The sequence below is a fragment of the Drosophila ficusphila genome, unplaced genomic scaffold (genome assembly GCF_018152265.1).
Source record: "Drosophila ficusphila isolate 14025-0441.05 unplaced genomic scaffold, ASM1815226v1 contig_286, whole genome shotgun sequence".
In the NCBI taxonomy this organism is placed as follows: domain Eukaryota; kingdom Metazoa; phylum Arthropoda; class Insecta; order Diptera; family Drosophilidae; genus Drosophila; species Drosophila ficusphila.
The window spans coordinates 2,463,132-2,485,506 of record NW_025064189.1 but is presented as its reverse complement, the minus strand read 5'-3'; the positions used below and the strand labels follow the sequence as shown (position 1 = coordinate 2,485,506).

At 38.7% G+C, this 22,375-nt stretch overlaps 4 protein-coding genes across 5 annotated transcripts; 2 read left to right on the top strand and 2 right to left on the bottom strand.

Annotated features, from left to right (window-relative positions):
* Positions 1-54: 54 nt before the first annotated feature.
* Positions 55-2,382, bottom strand: LOC108089415 (kinesin light chain). The gene is given in 7 exon segments (XM_017187615.2): positions 55-274; positions 335-445; positions 447-641; positions 710-1,189; positions 1,251-1,371; positions 1,531-2,157; positions 2,281-2,382. Coding segments are annotated over 7 exon segments (1,587 nt in total). The 5' UTR covers positions 2,316-2,382; the 3' UTR covers positions 55-256.
* Positions 2,383-3,682: 1,300 nt separating this feature from the next.
* Positions 3,683-6,710, top strand: LOC108089413 (ankyrin repeat domain-containing protein 12). 2 transcript variants are annotated; one of them, XM_017187614.2, is made up of 4 exons: positions 3,683-3,979; positions 4,259-4,394; positions 4,819-6,437; positions 6,499-6,710. In XM_017187614.2, the coding sequence occupies exons 2-4, from the start codon at positions 4,262-4,264 to the stop codon at positions 6,670-6,672; spliced, it is 1,926 nt and encodes a 641-aa protein (XP_017043103.1). In that variant the 5' UTR covers positions 3,683-3,979; positions 4,259-4,261; the 3' UTR covers positions 6,673-6,710. The 2 variants fall into 2 exon arrangements, with proteins under 2 accessions (XP_017043103.1, XP_017043102.1); XM_017187613.2 differs by lacking the exon at positions 3,683-3,979 and having other exon boundaries at positions 4,078-4,394.
* On the bottom strand, positions 6,681-8,222 carry LOC108089417 (hsp70 nucleotide exchange factor fes1). Its single transcript, XM_017187621.2, has 5 exons — positions 8,100-8,222; positions 7,966-8,040; positions 7,200-7,740; positions 6,934-7,142; positions 6,681-6,875 (listed from the first exon to the last, which is right to left on the bottom strand). Exons 1-5 carry the CDS (start codon positions 8,139-8,141, stop codon positions 6,825-6,827), a joined length of 918 nt encoding a protein of 305 aa, XP_017043110.1. The 5' UTR covers positions 8,142-8,222; the 3' UTR covers positions 6,681-6,824.
* An 85-nt stretch (positions 8,223-8,307) lies between these two features.
* LOC108089410 (vacuolar protein sorting-associated protein 13D) lies at positions 8,308-22,154 on the top strand. Its single transcript, XM_017187608.1, has 19 exons — positions 8,308-8,653; positions 8,714-9,504; positions 9,842-10,888; positions 10,949-11,859; positions 12,060-12,190; positions 12,347-12,487; positions 12,549-13,173; positions 13,240-13,359; positions 13,421-13,745; positions 13,823-14,615; positions 14,669-14,921; positions 14,991-15,135; positions 15,205-18,540; positions 18,599-18,811; positions 18,871-19,725; positions 19,783-20,088; positions 20,150-20,644; positions 20,703-21,818; positions 22,054-22,154. Exons 1-19 carry the CDS (start codon positions 8,557-8,559, stop codon positions 22,102-22,104), a joined length of 11,751 nt encoding a protein of 3,916 aa, XP_017043097.1. The 5' UTR covers positions 8,308-8,556; the 3' UTR covers positions 22,105-22,154.
* Positions 22,155-22,375: the final 221 nt, after the last annotated feature.

Here is a 22,375-nt window from a genome sequence, read left to right as displayed (position 1 = left end):
AGAGTCAAGCTCTTTATTTCCAGTGGGTCTACCACCAAACATAATAAACTCGAATCTGTTAAATATATTTGGTTTATTATTAAAAGCGGTACATATTTTTTTGCCGAAATAACAAGGTATAAAACGATGTATATTTGCTAATGTATGCTTGAGAGCTTATGTATATTAAGGAATGAATAAATAAAGTGTGTTTTTGTTGTTAACTTTCAATCATAAACATAAAGATTCCGTTGTGGGCGATGAACAAATAATATTTTCATGGTTTCGAGTTTTTCTGCAACGATAAATAGTTAGCTTTGTTATATAAAGTAAGGTCGGAGATTATTAATTATACCTCCTCGGAGAAATCCATATCCTCTTTAATTGCCTTTGATCGTCGCTTTTCGTTTGAAGTTAGCAGCTGTGAGACCTTTGTTTGCTTTGCCAGATCGTAGGCTTCCTTTTTTACTCCGCATTGCACAGTCTTCCAGGGTTTCGGCAGCTTCAAACATGCCTTGCCGCCTATAAAGAGCTCCCAGATTTTTTAGAGTGGTTGTGACCGTGGGGGAATCCACTTTAGCAGCTTTGTGCCATCCGCCGTACTCGCCATAAGGAGCGTTCTCCCTGTTATCAAATTTGTGCTCCTCACGCTCTTCGGCCCACTGAAAATTTAGATAAGCAATGGCGTTTTGAAGTGTTTACTTGGCAAAATAGTATAACAACAAATTACCTGCCAAATGGTCTTGTTTTTACTGTCGATGGCTCCGAACTCACGTTCGTGGGCTCGCGTCAATACTTGCTTGTAAAGTAGTTCAGCCTCGGTGTATCTTCCTTGCTTTAGATAACAGCCAGCTAGATTATTCTTTGTCTTGGCCACATTGGGATCGTCGGGACCCAGTTTTGACTCGTAGATGTCGAGGGCTCGCTGGTAGTACTTCTCAACCTCGTCGTATTTGCCCTGGTTTTGGCAGAGCAAGGCGAGATTGTTGAGTTGCTTAGCAACGTCGGGATGATCCTTTCCCAAGACCTTCTCACGGATCTCCAAGGCACGCTTGCAGAGGGGCTCGGCATCTTTGTACTTTCCACGTTTGCCGTAGAGGACGGCCAAGTTGTTCAACGTGGCCGCCACGGCTGGATGGTTCTCGCCCAGAGTTTTTCCTCGAATCGACAGAGCGTCGTTCAGCAAATTAGCGGCCTCTTTATACTTGTTCTGAATAGCGTGAAGAGTTTTTAATTAACATTACATTAATTTAATCAACGCAAAGACGTACCTGATCACGATACACGAGGGCCAGAATATTCAGCATTGTTGCTACATCCGGATGGTCGTGGCCGCTGGTCTTTTCGAGATCTTCCAAAGCTTGTTTGCAAAGGGGAACCGCTACTTCGTACCTGAAAATAAATTAGAATTTTTAATATGAAGACTAGAAGATAAAATAAAGCAGATTTTGGAAAGTAGTTGGATAAGCTTTGCAATTAAATATCTACAATATTAATAAAAAAAAAGAGTAATTTTTTCTTCTAAAAGTAATCATAAAATTCTTGATTTACCTTCCCTGCGATGCATACTGAATGACCAGATTGTGCAGAGTTCGCAGACGCGCTGGAATCTCGTAGCCGGAAGTCTGGTTAGCAAACTGGCTGGGCGGCGTGGGCGACATGTTGTTTCTATCCTCGTTTTCCTCGTCCGGAAACAGCTCCACCACCGGATCGGTGCGAGACTTTTCGCATGTGTCGTCCTGCTCCTGATTTTCATCGTACTTCTTCACTGAGGCCATGAACTCCAGGTGCTTCTTCTCCTCCTCCAGCTGGGCAACAAGCTGCTCCGACGCCTGGAACTTCTGCTGCGTATTGGCCAACTCGTCGCGGAGCCAGGCGTTCTCCTGGTGGAGGCGACGCACCTGTGTCTTGAGCTTCTGCTTCTCGGCCTCAATGTTCTGCAGATGGGATGTGAGGGCCATCATCACCTGGGCTTCACTCAGGCCCAGTTCGATGTTCTCGATGTTTTTACGCAGCATGTCCGACTTTTCATTGTCTTTTTGGACTTCTGCAATTCCGTTCATGATCGAAACATGTTCCACTCGCAAGGCTTCGAGGCCTTGGAGAACTGTTTTCGTATTGATTATTATTTCGTCCTGCGACATTTGCGTCATTTTGCCGATTTTCTCGATTTTCTGTCTGCAAAACATATACAAAAACAGGATTAAAAGCGTGTCAGCAACGTTTAGAAATCACGAAGAATAATTCTATGAGTGAACTTTAAATAAAAAGGTGGCAGTCTAGGTATTTAATGTGTTTTACAGCCTGTATGATTTAATAGCTTTTGAGACAATCATTTTAACCGTATATAAAATGATTCAATCTGCGTTAATCAATACGATGAAAATGAAAATTGGGGGTGCGCATGCTCGATAAAATGGGGGATGAAAATCGGATATTCCCGCTTTATTATATTCGTTATAACGATAACTTAAATAAAATAATAAATATCTGATAAGTAAATAACTTGATTGAACAATTAGAAATACCAGAAGTGCCTTTAAGCCAATAAGAAATGAAATATTGTTAAATCCAATTGTTGAGTTGGATTTTTGTTAATGGCAAGGGTGGGATTGTATTCGATTCATAATATCGAATAAGTCCATGTAAGAATTTATTTAATTTTCCACCATCGCTGGTTTTGTTTTTCTAAACATGTCAAACTTTGTCAATGAGTATTTATAGCTCATAAAATGTTTTATTGTACATTTTGTTACATATGAGCGAAAGTTCATAACAATTGGCGTCATGCTATAAAAAAACTGAACAGCAAAGATAGTTTTGCTTACACCAATAGCAGAAAACAATTATCTTCACAGACAAATGCTATTAATATCCTAAGAGTTTTATTGCAAATATGGTATTAAAAAAAAAACAATATACAACTAGATATCGTTATTACTACATCCATTATCTTTGTCTTTCGCCATTTGCCTTTCAAATTGGAAATATAGATTGCGTAAAAAGAGATTGTGAGTCGGACATGACGGATTACTTGATTCTTTATCAAGATCAGAAAACTGTTTACTTTATTAAGCCGGAAAAGCTTTAACAGTTTATAAAAATTAAACAAAAGCATATTGCAAAACACACTCGACTTGCTCACTTTATTCCAGTGTATAAAAAAAGTGAGTCACTTTATGTACATTAAATCCATTAACACATAAACATAAAGTTTAGGTGCATTAGACATTTGATTCCATGTTTGTCATGGATATGCCATAGGTGTTAAAGTCAACGCACAATTCGCCTACAATCTCAATTTGTTTTTTCCACACGAAATTATGAGAGATACCTTTTTCGAGAAGCTTAATTATTTATGTAAAATTGATCATATTTTCCAGCACAAACTTTTCTTCAAGTTATATTTACTTGCAACATCCACACATACAAACTAGTACATATGTTTGTGTGCGTGAACAGAATTTGGCTTTGAAAATAAATTATATCTGCAATTATGCAAGCTAGGTTGAAATGCCCTTTACTATTTTGACTCGTTACCGAATGTATTACTTTACAAACTTCTTAATAATCCTCAATATAAATTAGTTTTTATAAAAATAACTTACACTGCAACACTTCTAAAATAAAACCGAGTGTAACCGTAGCCTGGGATTTTACATACCTTTGCCCCTTTTCGACATTTTGTGGTACTGGCAGAGTGGTCACTCTGCCGAGTGCTGGACGGAGTGGAATCGAAACACTAAATTAACTTATAACTAAAATTTAATCAATGAAAACTATCAACTACTTCTTACAATATTGCTGATAATACCATAACCTGTATATCATGAGTATGAAATAAGTTAATGATGCTGAAAAAAAAATCAAAATTGTGTGTATACCTTAAGAAAAAAAAATATGAAAATAGTTATAAAATAGTAATAACAAATTATGATAATTTAAAGTAACGTAAACATCTATAAAATGTTAAAAAACGGCAACGGCTTTATTGGAGCAGGTATTGATTTTATTTAGCATATGAAAAATAATATTTTGTGTATTAAATAAAAAATGTACCATAAGAATAGTTGTTTTGTTTAATTGGATTTAAATCGACGAATTTTTAAAAATTTCGTTATTTACCAAGCGACATTTTTATATTCGCATGCCGGCATATTATTTCATTCGAGATACGGTCGCACTATTCGTTTTGATTAAATTGTAATTTTGTAAGACTTTTACAAGTCTCCGTTTTTGTTCTATATTTTAATTTCTACCGTATAAAACTGAACAAAAGAGTATGCCACCCCCAAGACCGAAGGGGATAGGATTTAATACTGGAGCTACCCAACCTAGATCGAATTCAAACACTCCCATGTCGGAGAGACAGCAAATGGCTTTACTTATACAAATGACAGCTACCTCCTCGACAGGTAAATATACATACAAAAGCGTGAAAAAGCTTTATATTTTTTATTTTCCGAAGGAGTTTTTTAGTTTTTGAGTATTAATTTCATGCAAATGCATTAATGGATTTTGTTTTCAATTCAACCCGTACCGGAGAAACTTCCTTTTACACAAACCTACAAAGTACTGCACATATGTATCTTTTACATATGTATGTATGTAAAAGTATCTGCTTCTCTTCGCAAGTAAAGTAAGAAAAAAAGTAAAGAGATGAAGTATTAAAGAAAATTGAAAACTTTTAACAGAAATATGGAATTTAATAACTTAAATTGCAAACTTTTTTTTGATAAAAAAAAATAAATAATAAATATCTTCCTAAAATTTCAAAGAATGTTTCAAGCAAAATCACACAGCCATCAAATGTATTGTATAAGTTTTCCGTTCTTGCAGACTCATCCCGGACCAATTTAAAAAAGAATGAAAGCAAGAAAGGAGAAACTGAGATTGATGAGAGCAGCCTGAACGAAAAACCAGAGGTTCTGGACCCAAAAGACAAGTCTTCCGCGGAGGAAAGCAGCAACGATGGCAAAAACAGCGATTCCATTCACCAGGGAACTTCTGCTGCCAAGCGCTGTTACTCGGACATAGAGGAGGACTACGAGGAATCTGGAGAGGACGTAAAGAAAAAGAAGCGTAAGGACTCCGAGCATGGCAAGGACTTGAAGGGGGCCTCCCTGAAGCTCACCTCCAGAGTAGAAAAGGGTTCCAAGTTAGCGACGGCAAAGGGATCACCATCCGGAAACAAAAGCAGCGCTTCAAGTGCCGACAAGGAGCAGGCGGAAATAAGCAAGAATGTGGACATTGAAAACGAAACTGAGTGCAGTGATGATTACAAGAGCAATGACAGTCTGTACAACGGAGGACTCAAGGTGCCGCCACTGAAGATTGTGATCCCGCAGCAAAACTGCTCCATTGACACCGAGGGCAACGTGCTAAGAACTGGAAAAGTGACTGCCTCCCGCAATGCGGCTTTGCCCTATGTGGTCAGCTCCAATAGCGACTCCATTGACACCGTCATAACCAATCAATCGATAAGCCCGCACGAGAGTCCCCAGAAGAGCAACAGCATATGCTCCACTGTCCTGGACGACAAAAACATAAAGCTCTTCAATGATGAGAAGAATCTGAGAGTCCTACGCAGCTCTCATCGCACTGGGGTCACTAGTGTTGAGCGCAGCTCCAATAACTCCTCCCCGCAAATGCAGAGCAGCTCTCCATCGCCGGCTTCATCTAATCATGCCAACGATCCTGCCGATGTGAAGCTATCCTATAGCAACATGACTTCTAGTCCAATCCCCCAAGGCCACCAGTTTGACCAGGAGACAATCACCAATGTGCCGAGCCCCTCGACGTCGTCGACTTCTTCATCGAAGGAAATTAATCCCTCGTCGAACGTAGAACTTCATCCTCGAAAGCGAAAGATTCGGCCCAAGAACACCGATGACAGTTCGAAGAACTCAAATGCCGCTGATTCAGGAGTGAATTCTGAAGAGTCTCACCCGCATGACCATCCCTTCACCAACGGCTTTCAGATGTTCTTAAGCATCCGACGTCAGATTGAGAAAAAATGGAAGAGCTTGTACCCGGTGAAGCCGAGACCCCCACAAGGATACAACGAGTATTTGCTGACGAAGAAATCGTACTTACTAAGTCGAAATGCGGAAACTTCAGCTCCGGATATTCCCCGCACTGTGCCGCAGGCAATGGAGAGGATTTACCAGGACCAAGAGAAGGCCAGGCAAGATTTAATCCAGGCACACACTGTGGAGCGGGAGAAGCTTTGCTTAAACGTTGAGCAGGAGATAATACGGGTCCACTCGAAGGCGGCCAGGAGTATATCTGGCCAACCGGCGCCCTATTCCGTTTGTACATACTTAAAGGACGACGAGGTTTACAACATGATCACACCAGAGCAGGATGAAAAGGAGAAGAGTGCTCGGTGCCGATTCAATGGACGATTGCTACTTAGCTGGTTGCAAGATGTCGATGATAAGTGGGAGAAAATCAAGGTATGTCTACCGTAGAAATATATTTTTAATTCGATTTATAAACTTGTGGTCTGTATTCCAGGAATCCATGGTTTTGAGGCATCATAACGAGGCGGAAAGTCTGCGTGCCGTTCAGGTCATGGATTGGAACATATTCGCAAAGCGAAATAGGCTTTGCGATCACCCGACTGAAGTTAATTTTGAACACGTTCCGATTGTTTCGGTTGGAAATGATTTTGACACATTGCCAACATAACTGACAAATTAAGATGAATAAATTGTTACAAAATTTAATCCCATAAATGTGTTTCGATAAAGTTTTTTTAAATTAGTGATATTTTTAAATTTTGTATTCAATACAAACGTACTTAACAGTTTTTTACGTGAAAAATTTATTGACCTTAACGTTTAATGTGCACTTAAATTGTCCACAATCTTTCTTGCATGGTTAACAATGTCCTGTAAATAAAATAGGTATGAAATTTGGTTAATACAAACAAATATATTAAAATCTTACTTCGCAATTTTCCGACTGCTTATTTTTGGAAATAATCTGTTGTAGAAGAGAAAGGATTTCCTTGCGTTTCTCCGTGGAAAGCTTTAAATCAGACTCCAACGAAAGAGACGAAATAGCGAAAAGAGTAGTTTCCTGTTTAATGTCGAAATCTTCAACTAGCTTAAGATTATCCACAAGCACCGGAAATACCTCAGCTTTCACAAAATCATCTGCAAGAAGGTAATGATTTAAACTATATGGAGGGATTATTAATATAAAGTCAATACCTCTGGCAGACTTGTCGTTTGAAGTTAAGGCCGCTATGAGGAATGCAGTTTTTATGTAGACACTTAGAGTTGTAGATTTTAAACAGGGTATCAGAGCAGTAATTCCCTTGATTCGTTTGAACTCATCATATCCAGGCTGAAAGTTTCGTATCAGCGATGATATCGCATACAGGGAACTGCGCACAATTTCTTGATTGGTATCGCTTAAATTCTTAATAAGTTCAGGTAGAAACTGGTCGTTTATGAGGGCGTTTTGGCAAAATACATTGTTTTGCGACACTTCGGCCACAGTATTGAGTGCCGAAATGCGGACCTCGCTATCTCCGTCCTTTATATAGCGAAGTAAGGTTGCAGTTCCACCGAGTTTAATCAGAGAAATAGCATTATCAATTTGATCAATATGGCTCCTTATAACATCTAGACTCTCGATCTGTTCTTCTGTGGTGGCATCATTGCTATTTAATATGGATAAAGCTGCTCTAAGTTCCGTTGAAACATCTGTTGTCATTGCACTCAGTGCGTTTGTCAAAAATTCAGCTCTCTAAAAAGATGAAGAATGGTTATTCAAAAATGTCTTAAATACAGAATTTCGCCTATAGAAGCACATGGTCAAATAAATTCTAGATGCTTCGATTGACTCATTGTTTGGTTCAAATTTTAAGATTTTTGAAAGAACATATAACTTTTTAGATGGTTTGAAAATATTATTGAATAAAAATGGCATTTAGTTTTCTGTAAACTTTTAAAACAAGAAATGTTTACATACATCAGCATCTAGAGCTCCTTCCGACTTCGGTTCTGCATTTTGGTCATGATGTTGCACCGTGTACTTTAAAACATTCTAAAATTGATCAAAGAATAAATGCTTTTTTCACATTGAATTTTATCTAAAATATTTACCTGTAAGCTTAAGGCCCCTCGGGGTACGTTTGGGTCGGTCATTGTAAAAAATGAACAAACTTCCTTAGAATCTCAAAATAAGTTTTTGTTTTTGACAATTTCTAGTGATGAAACTTAAAGAGTATCGCGCCATATCGATAATTTTCTTATCAATCATAAAACATTTCACACAAATTCTCCCACTTTACTACTTAACACACACCACACAAATCTGACAGAAGGATTGTTTGTTTTATATTAAATGTTATCTATTTTTAATAGATTAACCACCTGTTTTTCATTCTTTATCTATTTTCCCAACCTGTTTCGATTCCGTGATTCCATTCCATTTGTGACTCGGCAATATTTACGCGGTGTAGATAGTTCCCAATCATATGTTTTTAGTTTTGATTCTGACGAAAGATATTAAAAACAAATATTAAACAGGATTAGCGTATGCGGTAAATAAACAAGAAGCATGTTACGGGACCTCATAACGTGGGTATTGAATACGTATCTTGGAAAATATCTGGAGAACTTGAATTCCGCCCAGTTGTCGGTGGCGCTCCTATCGGGTAATGTGATATAATTGTTTATCTTATTCCGTATCGCATATACAATATCTTTTCATACAGGCGAAGTTGAGCTAGAGAATATACCCATTCGCAAAGATGCCCTCCGATCGTTTAATTTGCCGGTCGAAGTCACCGCCGGCAGTATACGAAAAATCAAGCTGCAGATTCCAGTCCGCCAGTTCAGAACCTCGCCCTGGTGCATTTCGATTGAAGGATTGTTCTGCATCATCTGCCCAAAGAATTTGGACAACTGGGACAATGAGAAGGAGAAGCTGCAGGATCTGGAGTACAAGCTATCAGTTTTGGACGCTGCAGAAGCGGGCTGGCGATCCGAAAAGGGCAAACAAATGGAGTCCTACTACTTCTCGTCTTACAACAATTGGCTTAAATACGGCACCAACATGGCCACCAACATTATTGACAACATCGAACTCAAGATATCCGATGTGCACTTTCGATTCGAGGACATTGTGGACACCGGCAAGAGCAGGATATGCACGGGTATCAAGATCGGATCCCTGACCGCCCAGAGCTGTGACTGTGATTGGACCAATGGGTCATACAAAATGACAAACAACGAAATGAATTATAAACTTGTTGAGCTCAAAGAGCTCTCTGTCTACTGGGATCTGTTGCACGAAGACATCAAATGTCAGTCTTACTCCAACCAAGAGATTCTTGAAAAACTGCACTCGACCTGCGAATTGAGGCCCCACAACTTCATCATCAAACCCATTTGTGCAACTGCCAGGTGGAAACGCGACAAGTGCCAACAGGTGATTCGTACCAAAGATAAGCCCCGGGTTTCCTGCGAACTTCTGGTTCCAGAGGTGGTCATAGACGTATCCAAAGTAAGTTGTGGAATTTGGAGCATTATTCATATACTCAAATTTTTAGTAATGGAAGTTTTATTATTAGAGTACAACGTTCATGAGTCATAAAGTACCTATAGTATGTACTTTCAAAATGTTTGCTAACCTTCACGCACCGTACATTGTTGTTTAGTTTACTGAGACATTAAACTGTAAAGATAATTACCATTATCATTTAAATAAAACAATAACCAGTCCCCAATTTGTGGACCCAAACTTGATAAAAAAAATAGTGGCACATTTTTCATCTCTCTTCAACGAGCATTATCATTGTATGCAATGTTTTCAATGAAATAAACACATTATTATTTTCCAGGTCCAGCGGCTTCAGATGTTAGATAAGCTCACAGAAATCCGGCAAGTAAAGGAAGTTCGGCAATACAGGTTAAAGCGACCCAGTTGCAGCGTGGAAAGTAATCCAAGATTGTGGTGGAGATATGCAACAACTTGTCATGGCTTTGACTTTAAGCAAAACGAGGAAAAGTGGTCCATTCTCAAAGATAATCTGCGTTACATGCTACTCTACAAAACGATTATTTTAAATCCAAATGAAAATCTGTCCGTTGCAGATAAGGAATTTAAAGCTTACATCGAGACCGACAGAAAGATCTCGGATTTAACAATAATGCGACGAATATGCTTTGAGAAAGTGTTTACAAAAGGATTTTCATTTGAATCGCAGAGCGATCAGGGAAAGAATATGCTCTTTCATTGGTTCCCAAATTGGATGGGCTGGTATGCAAACAGCCCCAGTACTCCTAATGGCGAACAGGATGAGACCATTAAACATTTGGAAGACGATATTCTAGTTGCGTTGGAAAACTCACTTCAAAATTCTTCGGACTTGAAAAGCGATGCTGTTTTCGGGCACTTTTCAATCAAGCTATTGAAAGGATTGGTTATTCTTCAGACTGAGGATACATTGAGTGATGGAAAGAAGAAATCAATGGAAATGCAATTAAATAACTTTGCGGCCTACCTTCAGCTCAGCCCGCAGTTAACTTCTTACACTATCGGAATATCATTGCAAGAAGTATATCTAATAGATAAAACCAGCAGTGATACAATGCACAACTACTTAATTAAGCCACAAACAGGGAATATAGCGACACCAAATCAAGTAGCAAAAAATGGGCTCCAGGAGGATACCCTATTTCAGTTACAATATGAAAATTGTAACCACTTACGATATCAGCTCAATATTAAATCAAAAGGTTTAGATCTTATTTATAATGAAGATGCAATTCAATGGATTTTGGACTTCTTGTCCAATTCAAATCCAAATAAATACCCACCACGCGATAGAGTCGAAAAGAAAACCGACTTTATGAAAAACTGGAATCAAATGTTTAGTGGCAATGAGGTAATTAAATATTTTGGTTCTACTAAAATTCACTATATTTGTTATTTATATTTTTTTTAGGTAAATCGAAAGATTTGGATGTTCGAAATTGAAATCTTTGCGCCTCGTATTATTTTCTTGGAAAACTACAAAGTCAGCAACTCACTTATGGTTTTACTGGACTTTGGAAAACTAGAAATGAGAAAAATTGAGGTTAAAAGAGTAATTCCTGTGATAGAATCGGCTGTAACCGAAAATACAAGCGATGACGACGAAACGTATTTGACTCCATGCTCGACACCGCCTGCATCAGAAAAAAGTGGTTCTGAATCTCCGACGCTCCTTGAAAATTCAAAGATCGAATCCTTTTTAAACAAAAATGTTCAATTGGAGTACGTTCTACATAATAAGATATATGACAAATATCTTATTAATTTTACAAATCTTCAAGTACTGGTTTGCAAATACGAAGAACGATGGCAAGCATGCTTGAAAACATCATCGAGTTTCCACCTCATTGATAAGTTTAATATAAATCTTACGTTGGAACAGAGGAATATTTTTACTGTGGATCCGGACTATCCCTCATTTATGCTTTTTGGCACATGTCCAACAATAATAATTCACGGAAACGAAGAACTCATTAACAACTGTTGTAACATTATGAAACCGATTATAAAGGCTTCTAAGGAAATGGAAAATATTTACCGAGGAGGCAACACGATTTATGCAAGTGAGAAAATCAAAAACCTGGCTGAAGACGATAGAAGTCGAGTTGTTATTGAGTTTGTGATGGACCAACTGGTGATAGAAATGCAGTCGACAGAAAGGAGTATTGCTGAGCTCCAAATCATCGGAGCACGAGCTGGTTTAACAAAAGAATCAAATGAGACGAACATTTCCATGTCGGTGCACGGATTGCTTCTAGTGGATGCCATTCAGTCCTTTGGTCCTGACTTTGAGCTCTTGGTGGCTAGTCATCGACATGTTGGGTATGTATTTGGTTTATATCCCGAGAAAGGCTTGTTAGAATGCTTTTTATTTCGCTGCTTAGCTTAAATATCTTTGTTTGTAATTTTCTAAAGACGGCTGAAAACGATTAACAATTTTTGTGTCTTCGCGTGTGTTGTGTTCTTTTATGTTTAAATAATAATAATATAAAATTGTTTAAAAATGTTTATGACTCTTATAGAATGGATAGTTTATCTGGCAGTCTTAAACATAGTGCAATTGTTTCGCCAACCTCGCCTGGATCGCCAAATTTTTTTGATAGGGCCACTAGTCCGCACATGATTACAAAAGCAGTTCAAAACATTAAAATGGGTATGTATAACATAAAATCAGGATCCTTTTTTTCTATTCTAACTGCGAGCTAACTGCAAATTAACCAAACCAGTTTGCCAACCCATAATAATTAACAAGAAAATTCTCACAACTTGTTTGTATAATTTTTAATTATTTTTATATCGAATTTTTCAGGAGATAAGTCAACAGAATTCTGTGATGATGAGGACTCAACAGCGCTCATTTCGGTTGATATTAAAATTGTTCCCGCCAATGAAAACAATTCAACGACACTTCATACTACCAACATCACATTCAACAGCTTGGACATTATTGGTATTTATAAATTCCTGTTTTATCTAAGCTAAAATCTTATTTTTCCGATTTCTTTCTTTAGCTAATCAGGACACGATTCTTGAAATTCTGAACTTCGCAAACAGGACCCTTCTGGCACAAAATATATTCCAAAGCGAAAGCCCTCAGTCAGCAAAAGAATCAGTTGAAGTGCCAATAGAACTTAGTGGTCAAGACGATAATAGAAACCATAACCAAATATTTTTCGATTTTTTCCGCTTAAATATTCTATTGTTATACACCATTAAGAGAGACAAATTTAATGTTGGCCGGAAAGTTGGAACTGTTACGTTGACGGAGGCTAAAATCAACGCATCCTTTCAATCTGATTTATCAATTTTTGGATCTCTGGGCGGAATACAAGTTATCGACATCACTTCAGAAGCTTTTTGCCATCCAAGGATCCTTTCTGTTGGTCGGGATCAAATTTTGAGGACTACAGACACAAACAAACAAACTGTTCTTAGTCAGCTTTCCAATGAAATATATTCGAATAATTACAATGAAGATAAAAGCGATGAGAGTGATGCAATTAGTTTTCAAAGTAATTGGAGCGACAAAACTACTTGTACTTTCCAAATGCGAATGGCTTCTGCATCCTATACTCACTGTCCTAGATTTCTGAGGGATGTAAACGCTTGTTTAACATATTTTAAAAGAAGTCTGCGGTAAGATTTTAAAAAGCCGGAATGATTTTCCACAAAAGTATTTTTTAAATAATTATTTATTTTCAGAGAGTTTGCGACCTCGATTGGAAACAAAGCTACCGATATGGCCAAGGAGTTTGTGCAACAGGTTAGAGCAGTGGAGCAAATTGGACCAGTTCATCCACAACGAAATCGACAGGAGAATTGGTATTATCATTTATTATAACATTTTAAAATTCATAGTTTTTATCTAAACTTTTTCTTTCAGGCTTGACATTATAATTAGTAGTCCAATAATTATTTTACCCATCTCCAACACAAGTACAAACGTATTAATTGCGAACTTGGGAAAAATAAGTTGCTCAAATGCAGTTCATTGTGATTCAGATGAGTTCGACGAGTCTTATACGATCGAAATTAAAAATACATATGTATATTCCTTGAACATTGATGAGCGAGAACACAGTTTTAATGTTCATCCTGCTAAAAACAAGGATGCAGTTCCAATTTTGCATGACACAGCAATTACATTACATCTTTACGCTGGATATAGTGAAAATAATGGACACGAAAAAATACTAAACAGTTTTTCGGTAAGTAGATATTTTATATTGTTTATGTTGATGTTCCTAAATTTGTAACTAATGAAAATGCATATAAAATTTTACAGATAAAAGGAAGTATGGTTGAAGCTCTGAAAGTATCTCTCAACCGAAAACAATACGAGTTACTTTTGGAGTCCATCCGCTATGCAACAAACTTCTCAAATGGCTTTTTAAGTGAATCCGAAGAGCTCGACCAAAACGGTGACAGTGAACCATCTTCGAGTATTGAAGATGAAACCAATATTAGCACAATTATTCAGTTCTCTGTGCCTGTATTTCAAATTAACCTGCAAAATGAATTCCACAACGATTTGATAAATTTAACATTTAAAGACTTTAATGTAAAACATATTGCTAAAGGATTCGACAAGGATATGGAAGTGGTACTAAAATCTGTGTTAATGGAAGATTTAAAATCTGATGTATCATCACCATTCCGAAATATGGTGACTTCCATAGATCTTGAGAAAAATATTAAGAAAAACGAACTGACATCGTCTTCGTGTCCCGATTTACCAAGCTATTGTAATTCCCTGAGGAACAGATCTAATTCTGTGCCGTCCTCCTTCTTTAACTACATGCAGGCAAAAGTCTTTAGCGGCGACAAAAAGTTTACAAATGGCAAAAAAAGTGATTTGGGTAGAAAGAAAGAAAGCCAAACTCTTGTCATTTATAAATCACACACAGGTCGATCTGCCCAAAAAAGTAAACTTGAGCAATTTAGTTCAATTCAATTTAACTGCTTGAATTTGGCTATTTGCGTAGAACGCTGGTATACCATTTTCGACTTTTTCGGTCTAGTTTCTGTTGATAACTTGAAAGAAAAGTATACGGAAAAGAAGAAAAGTGTGGAGAAGCGTAAGTAACTCATATTAAACCATAATAATTTAATGAAACATTCTTGATTTTAGATATTGACGAGTTTTTCAGTAAGCTGAAGGTGTCAATCAGAAGTTTCAACTTTACATTGATTCGAAATGAGTCTCTTTTGTCCAGAGTGAATGTTTCGAATGCAGTTTTCATGATTCTTCAGGACTCCCTTTCGAAAATTGTTGAAGGCTGTTTAGGATCCGTTTCGGTTTATGATCTTACAAAATATGGAAACATTTATAAGCAAAAGTTTTTAACTAGTGGCACAGAAGCTTTAAACTTTGTATACAAAAAGTAAGTTAAGGCTGCATTTAATTTATTATAAATATGTAATGAAATTTTCTAAAAACTATCTTTTTTCAGAAAACTTGTCGATTTGGAGGCGTTAAAGACCTTGGATACCGACTCTACCCTGCGAATCAATATGTCTGCAGTCCATTATATTCACACCAAACGATTTTCCACCGAATTGCATGTTTTTGTTAAAGACCTGCTGCAATTGCAAACGGTAAGATTCAGAGAACTTTGCATGTTTATTTACACTTTGTTTATTTAAACACCGTTTTATATTTTACAGCCTGTTATAAGAAAACTGAAGAAACAAAGTCATGGAAACGAACAGAATGTGCGCCCATCAAAAATGAAGCTAGTAATTCAAGCGGATTCCCCAGTTATTGTACTTCCCGCTTCCTATAACAGAAACGAAGTAATTATCGCCTATCTGGGGCAGTTTACTTTGAAGAACAGTTTTCATTTCGCCACCGACAGTAATATAATAAGCAAAATGAGTGCTACGCCGAATCAAAGCGAAATCCTGGACGTAATGCGAATCGATTTGGTCAATATCAACCTATTTTCCGGGGAGAGGAACTCAATGAAGGTGAAAGTCGAACAGGAGAAGAATCGAATTATAATCGCTGACATGAATTTTCTGAGATTGGGCCAGCCGTTCTTTAATGAATCGTGCTTCCTTCATCTGCAGTTGGAGCGAAATCTTTCGGCGGACATTCATCGCGTCTGTCCAGACATAAGTGTTCAAGGAACTTTCTCCAAATTGAATGGCATGATCAATATTCAGCAATACAAATTGATTCGAAGTTTTCTCAACAACAATATAGGAGAACAAACGGATGATATTTACATGAATTATCACAACAACAGCAGCACATCCATTGAAAGACTATCCACTATAAATCTTATACCTAAAGCCGAAGTTTCCAAAACTGTATCGATTCTAATTTCAATACGAATCTTCTTGGAAGACGTATCACTACTTCTCGCTTTAAACACTTCGCAAAGTGCTGTCATAGAACCTTTGGCCTGCATTCACTTTTTAAAGTCCACTCTGGAAATCGATTTATTCAGCGACGGTTCACAAGATATAGATTTGATATCTAGTAATATACTGATTGTTGATGAAAGGAACGAAACCGACAAGAGCAATGAAAATGTTTTTAAAAACATATTGGTTCCGTCAAAAAAGGAAGTGAGAATAGAAAACTCGGTGCAGGTGGAAATTCACTGCAGGAAGAAAGCGAATTTTAGCAAGTACACCATTATGCTCAACAACATGAGAGTTTTTGCCCTTCTCAGTTTTCTGGACCAATTAAAATCTTACTTGCAAGAAGACTCACCTGCTCCCGTTGTTGTGGCCAACCAGATATCACAGAAACCCCAGATTGATAACAGTGTTTCCACGGAATACGTTGTGAACATCACAGATTCAGAAATCATATTTGCAGAGGAATGCAGTCGTTTGGATTCGAATGCAATTATTCTAAAGAGCACCACTGTTATTTGCTATAAGCCAAATAGTAATATTGTGCCTATATCATTGGACATCAATCATCTGGAGATATTTTCCTGCACTCTGGACGCCGAAGAGGAAAGCGCTTTGTCCATAATTGATCCTTTCACATTGATTATTGAACTACGGAGTAATTGCCTGAACATTCTCATCCAGAAACATTTGAATATTCGACTTTCGTATGTCGACGTGAAGTTGTTTTCAAGAATGGCTCGGTTGCTGCCCACGCAAACAACTCGACCGAAGAACGTAATAACAAAAGCTGATTCCGATCTGGAGAAGGTAGCTCCCCTCGTGGCAATGGGTTTTGAGCTATCCGACTGCTTGTACGCTATGCAGGTGAATAACTGGAGGATCAACGATGCTGCACTCTGGCTTTCGCAGCAAAAGCAGAATACCTACCGAAATCCCGCCCTGGAAATGAAAACCGCTGTGGTGGACGCGAGTCTCATTTCGGTGTACATAATCGACGACTGCATGGATGCCGATGTGCCACTGCTGGAGGTTTCCCTCTCCAAGTTTCTGCTGAACTTTACTTTCAAAACCCAGGATCCCAATCCCAAGGAGAGCAACATTCGGCACTATAGCATGGGTAATATTGATACGGAAGCTGCGGTTAACTATTATAATCGTCGTCTTAGTGGTTGGGAACCGGTGGCGGAGACATGGGAGTCCAACTTGAAGTGGAAATACACCAAGGGCCACTTGGACAATAAAAAACGATTCGAGATTGGAATTTCCAGCAAGCAGATGCTCAAGTTAAATGTCACCTCCACATTTATAGAACTTTTTAACATGGTTCTAAAGAACTGGACAAACGATTTCAACGACAATGGAGCCAAGAACTTCAGGCAACGCTCTCCGTTTATTCCGTTTGCCCTTCAGAATCTCAGCGGAACACCTCTCCTATTTAAGCCAATCTATGCACCCCTTGGAGATCTTTCTTGTCCCGACTTACAACAATTGGAGTTGATTAAGAACTGGTACACTGTACAGCCCAACGAAACCAAAACATTTGATTTTAGCCAGAAAAGCAAACTGCGACACATTCACTCTCACCAGTTGAACTTACATCAGATTTTCGTACAAATCCATGGCTGGACGTTGATTGGACCAATATCGGTGGACAAAGTTGGGATGTTTTTCCGTACCACCAAATTAGATTCGCAGTTCTCCACGAAGAGCCGGATAGTCTTCGATATATCACTGATTGGATCTGCTCAGAAGTTGATTAAAGTGAAATCCTCGTTGGGAGTGATCAACAAACTGGATCGGAATGTTTTCCTTAAGATGTCACTTCAGAGTACCCATAGTGATGGATTGTCTGCAATCAGTGTAATAAAACCCAACGAGGAACTGTCTCTGCCGCTGAAGTTCATCGATGCTTCGCTGTATGTGGCACACAATACCAGTGAAAAGGAGGCGTACGAGGAGAGTAGTTTCAGCAATTCGGAAATTGTTTGGAAAACCTGCGGCAAAGATAACACCCGCCAGCTTCTAGTTGGCTATGATAATACCAAAAGTAAACTGTACACTTTAGTGGATGTAAGACGGGAAATTTATCACATTAAAGAACAGAATTTACCGGGACACAAGATCACTTTGCTGCCTCCGTTGAAAATTAACAATATGCTCTGCTGCGACCTGATGTTCAAGATCCACGAGCACGCCACCGGAAGGATAAACTCATCGGAGAGCACAAATATCTACAACTTCGACATTAACCAGCCCATCAACTTGAGCATCACACTGGACAACTTCCAACTTTCTGGTCAACTTAAAGTTCCCGTGAGCCACAGCGGTGTTATTGAGCCGAAGTTAAAACTGTTCGACATCAAAAAGAGGGAACTGCACCTGCGCGTTTCCATTCAATTTCTGCAAGGCAAGGGCATAGAAATTTATATTAGTGCTCCTGTTTGGATTATCAACAGAACCGGACTGCCTCTGATTTACAAACAAGAGGGTACAAACAACACGGCGGCTGGACAATTTGAGGAGCATGAAACTGCGCGACAAGTGGCACCTCTGATGTTCTCATTCTCCGATCAGGAAGGATCCCCCGCCTTAGTAGTGAGATTGGGCGAAGCCTATGGCTCTAACAATATCGTAAGTTAATCTATTACCAGAAAATATTTAATTCCTATTTATAAATCATAAATTTCAGTGGTGCAAAAGTTTTAGCATGCATAAGAACTTGACTGACAGGGAACTGCGAGCCGAAAACACAAAGGGAAGCTATGCAATTGGTATAAGCATTAGAAGGGGTAGAGGTCTATATGCCTGCACAACATTCGTAACCCTATCACCAAGATTCCATCTGCACAATCGAAGTGGCTACAAGTTGGAGTTTATGCAACTGTGTGATATTGTCAATTATGTGAGTAACGATTTACAGGGAATTTCAAGATATAATTTATTATAAAAATATATTTTTAGGACCGTCCCGATCCACGTAAAATAATCTCAGCACCTATTGATTGCAATTTCGCTTTCCATTGGCCCAACTGCGATCAGGAGCAGTTCATCTGCGTGAGAATTCCAGAGGTGGAGTGCTGCTGTTGGTCGAAAGGAATCCCCATAAACGATGCCCAAAGTCTGTACATCAATGTGCGAAACGAATGGGGCGAAATGTTCTTCCTTCGATTGGAGATCATCTCAAAAGATGCAACATTTATACTTCTGTTTACGGACGCTCGAACTCTACCACCGCCTATTCGAATTGATAATTGCTCGGAAGTTGTCATAAATTTCTCGCAAGTGCGATCGAAGCCAGTTTGGATAACGCCAGTTCGACCACAATCCTCCCTATCTTATGTCATGGATGATCCCTTGGGATATAAGTCCTTGTTGATGGAGGCACCCGGAGGAAATATGATAGAGTTCCCCATCGAAAACATTAAGAACATTAAGAAAACATTGACGTACACCAACTTTATTTACATTGCATTTCAAGGCACTTTTGAACGATCGAGTGAGGAGGAAAACCCGCACAGACACTTGGTTTTGGGTGTACGTGGGAGAAAAGTTGTGATAATGGAGAAAAACTCCGGTGATCGGTCGCAGTTGTGGCTCATGAACTCAAATGGTCAACTGGAACATGAGGGATCCACTCCACCGATTCAAACCAATGATGCAAATGCAGTGCGACTTGTGCTGGACTTGGAGAAGGCTCCAAACCCAATGGAATTTACAAATCTGGTGGTTCGAACACCCAACAAGCAGAGGGCCACAACCCAGACTTGGAGATTCGAGAATGGGAGATTAATGTGTCACGCGAATATGTGTGTTCAGGTGAGAGATCATTTTAAATAAGCGTATAAGAATTATTCTAACCATTATACTTTTTAGTCTAAATTTGGAGAGAGCGGCCTGAAACCAAATTATGAAGCAGTTGTGGGTCGAAGTGAAAATAAAACGAACAAGCACTCCATACCAATTGGCCAGCATATTGTGGCTCAAAAGCTGAGGCCTGGTTCTGGCCAACTGGAGCTTTCGACGCGAATGGATGGACCAATTACCACGATCGAAATATGTGATATTAAAATTAAACAAAATTCAGTATTCCTAACACCCGATTCATTATGGATGCATGCTTCTCTGAATAATAGGCAAATTACAGATAAAGGAAAAGTATCTTTCGTGCACGAGTATCTGGTGAGTAAATCTGTACAAATATCTTTCCTTATCAACGAAAACTTATAATGACTACTTTTAGATAAACGTCGAGCTCGTAAAGGGAATAGGTATTTCAATTATAACGCGGAAGCCCTGTGAGGAAATTATGTTTATCAGCCTTGATCACATACATTGTGATATGGTTCAGAGTGCTTTGGAGAACTCCTTGGATTTGAACATAGCTTATATCCAAATCGATAATCAACTGTTGGATGCGGCCAGTCCGATAGCGTTGCATACGCTTACTTCAAATGAGGACGACGAACTAAAAAGTGCAGTTGTTCTTAAATTGAAAATGTTGCCTTGTCCCAACAAGAACGCTATCATTTTTAAGTACTTTACACTGGACCTGAAACCCTCGACTGCGAATCTGGAGGAGAAGCTGATACTGAAAGTGGCTTCATTCCTGGGATATGGCAAAACCAACCGTCAGAATTTAAGTGTGCAGTCTCAATTCGAGAGCATTGACGAGAAGCCAATTCTGCAGGATATGAAAAGATACTATTTTGAGAATTTAAGCATTGGTGCCACACAGGTAACTTATTGAAATATAAAAGTAATAATCTTGTAATAACTTTATACTTCGCAAAAAGGTTCGACTATCAGCATACACTTCCTCCAAATTGCCAGTTGAATTACACGAAACCAAAAAGACACTTGGACTAACTTTAATCAAGTTCGAAGATGCCCAGATAGAGCTCGACCGGTATTCGGATAAATTACACTTCGAGACCATGGACGTTTATCTTAAGGAAATGAAGAAGCACTACATCAACCAAGTCAAATGGCACGCGGGTGCGATTTTGGGCAGTGTCGATTTTCTTGGAAATCCCCTGGGATTCGCCAACGATCTTTCTGAAGGAGTGTCTGGACTTATTTTCGAGGGCTCTGTCAAGAGTCTGGTGAAAAATGTTACGCATGGTATATCAAATTCCACGGCAAAGCTGACTGAAACGCTTTCGGATAGCCTGGGAAAAGTGGTGCTGAATGACCACGACAACGAGACGAGGCAACGAATTCTTGAACTGCAGTCCAATACATCCAGTGGTCACCTTGCAGCTGGTCTGAAAGGTCTCGGATTTGGACTGTTGGGCGGAGTTACGAGTATAGTACGGCACACTTACGATGGAGCCCAGGCGGATGGTGTTCCTGGCTTCCTTAGTGGCCTGGGAAAAGGTCTGGTGGGCACTGTTACGAAGCCAATAATAGGAGTGCTGGATTTGGCCTCGGAAACGGCAAGTGCGGTTCGAGAAACCAGCCGGGATACTCACAGAAATATTCCAGACAGGAAGAGACTTCCCAGATGCGTAACTGGTGCTCCTGGTGACCTCCTACCGTTATATTCCAATCGCCAGAGTAAAGGACAACAATATTTATACCTAATCAATCATAAAAACTTTTCGGAAAAGATAATTTCCTACGAACCGAACCTGTGGAGCGATAAAGAGGCGAGGTTGCGACTGTTAGTTTCCACCGAATATGTGCGAATGTTTTCGTTATGCGATGGCAATCCAACTATTACGTTTGAGTGCCACGTCGGAGAGATACTTTCGTGTCATGTCCTTGTAACAAATGCGAGCACAACACCATCATCGAGTAGTAGAGCAACAGCTAGCTATTACATTGAGATTTCCACAAACCTTCCGAAAGTTACGAGGCCGAGGATCCGATGTCGGTCTGAGGAATGTGCCGAGGCTGCATCAAGATGCGTAAGTAGACCCTTTATTAAATATAATACTTATGTACATATGCTTCGTTAATTTACTGTTTAAATAGGCTTCGCTGTTTTTTTGCCAATGCATTCTTATCAGCTTCTTAGATTTTTCTTCCTTTTTAAAATCACATTCGCTTTAAAAAAGATATTTCCATTTGCATACAACTTTATTCACTTTTACAAATTTTGAAATGATTATCACATAAATTCCATATATTTTATTCTTTTAGATAAACTACGCAAAAAGTGTCTTTGATGAACGTGAACATGCCGTTTTATAAAATGCAATGAGTCGGTTCGTGATAATAAACATAAACCTTTTGACAACAAATTAAACATTTTATTTTCTTTGGCAATAAGTGTTATTTTATTTTCCAACTAGTAAGCAAAATAAACAAACAAAAACATATAAACCCATACACTAATAATACTCCTAGGTGAAAGGGCATTTTGAATTAAGCTGGTTCAATAAAAACCAAATATCCAAATGCAATCAAAATGGAATCATCACCCAAACAATATTACGGAATCATTTTTAGGCGAAATGACCGT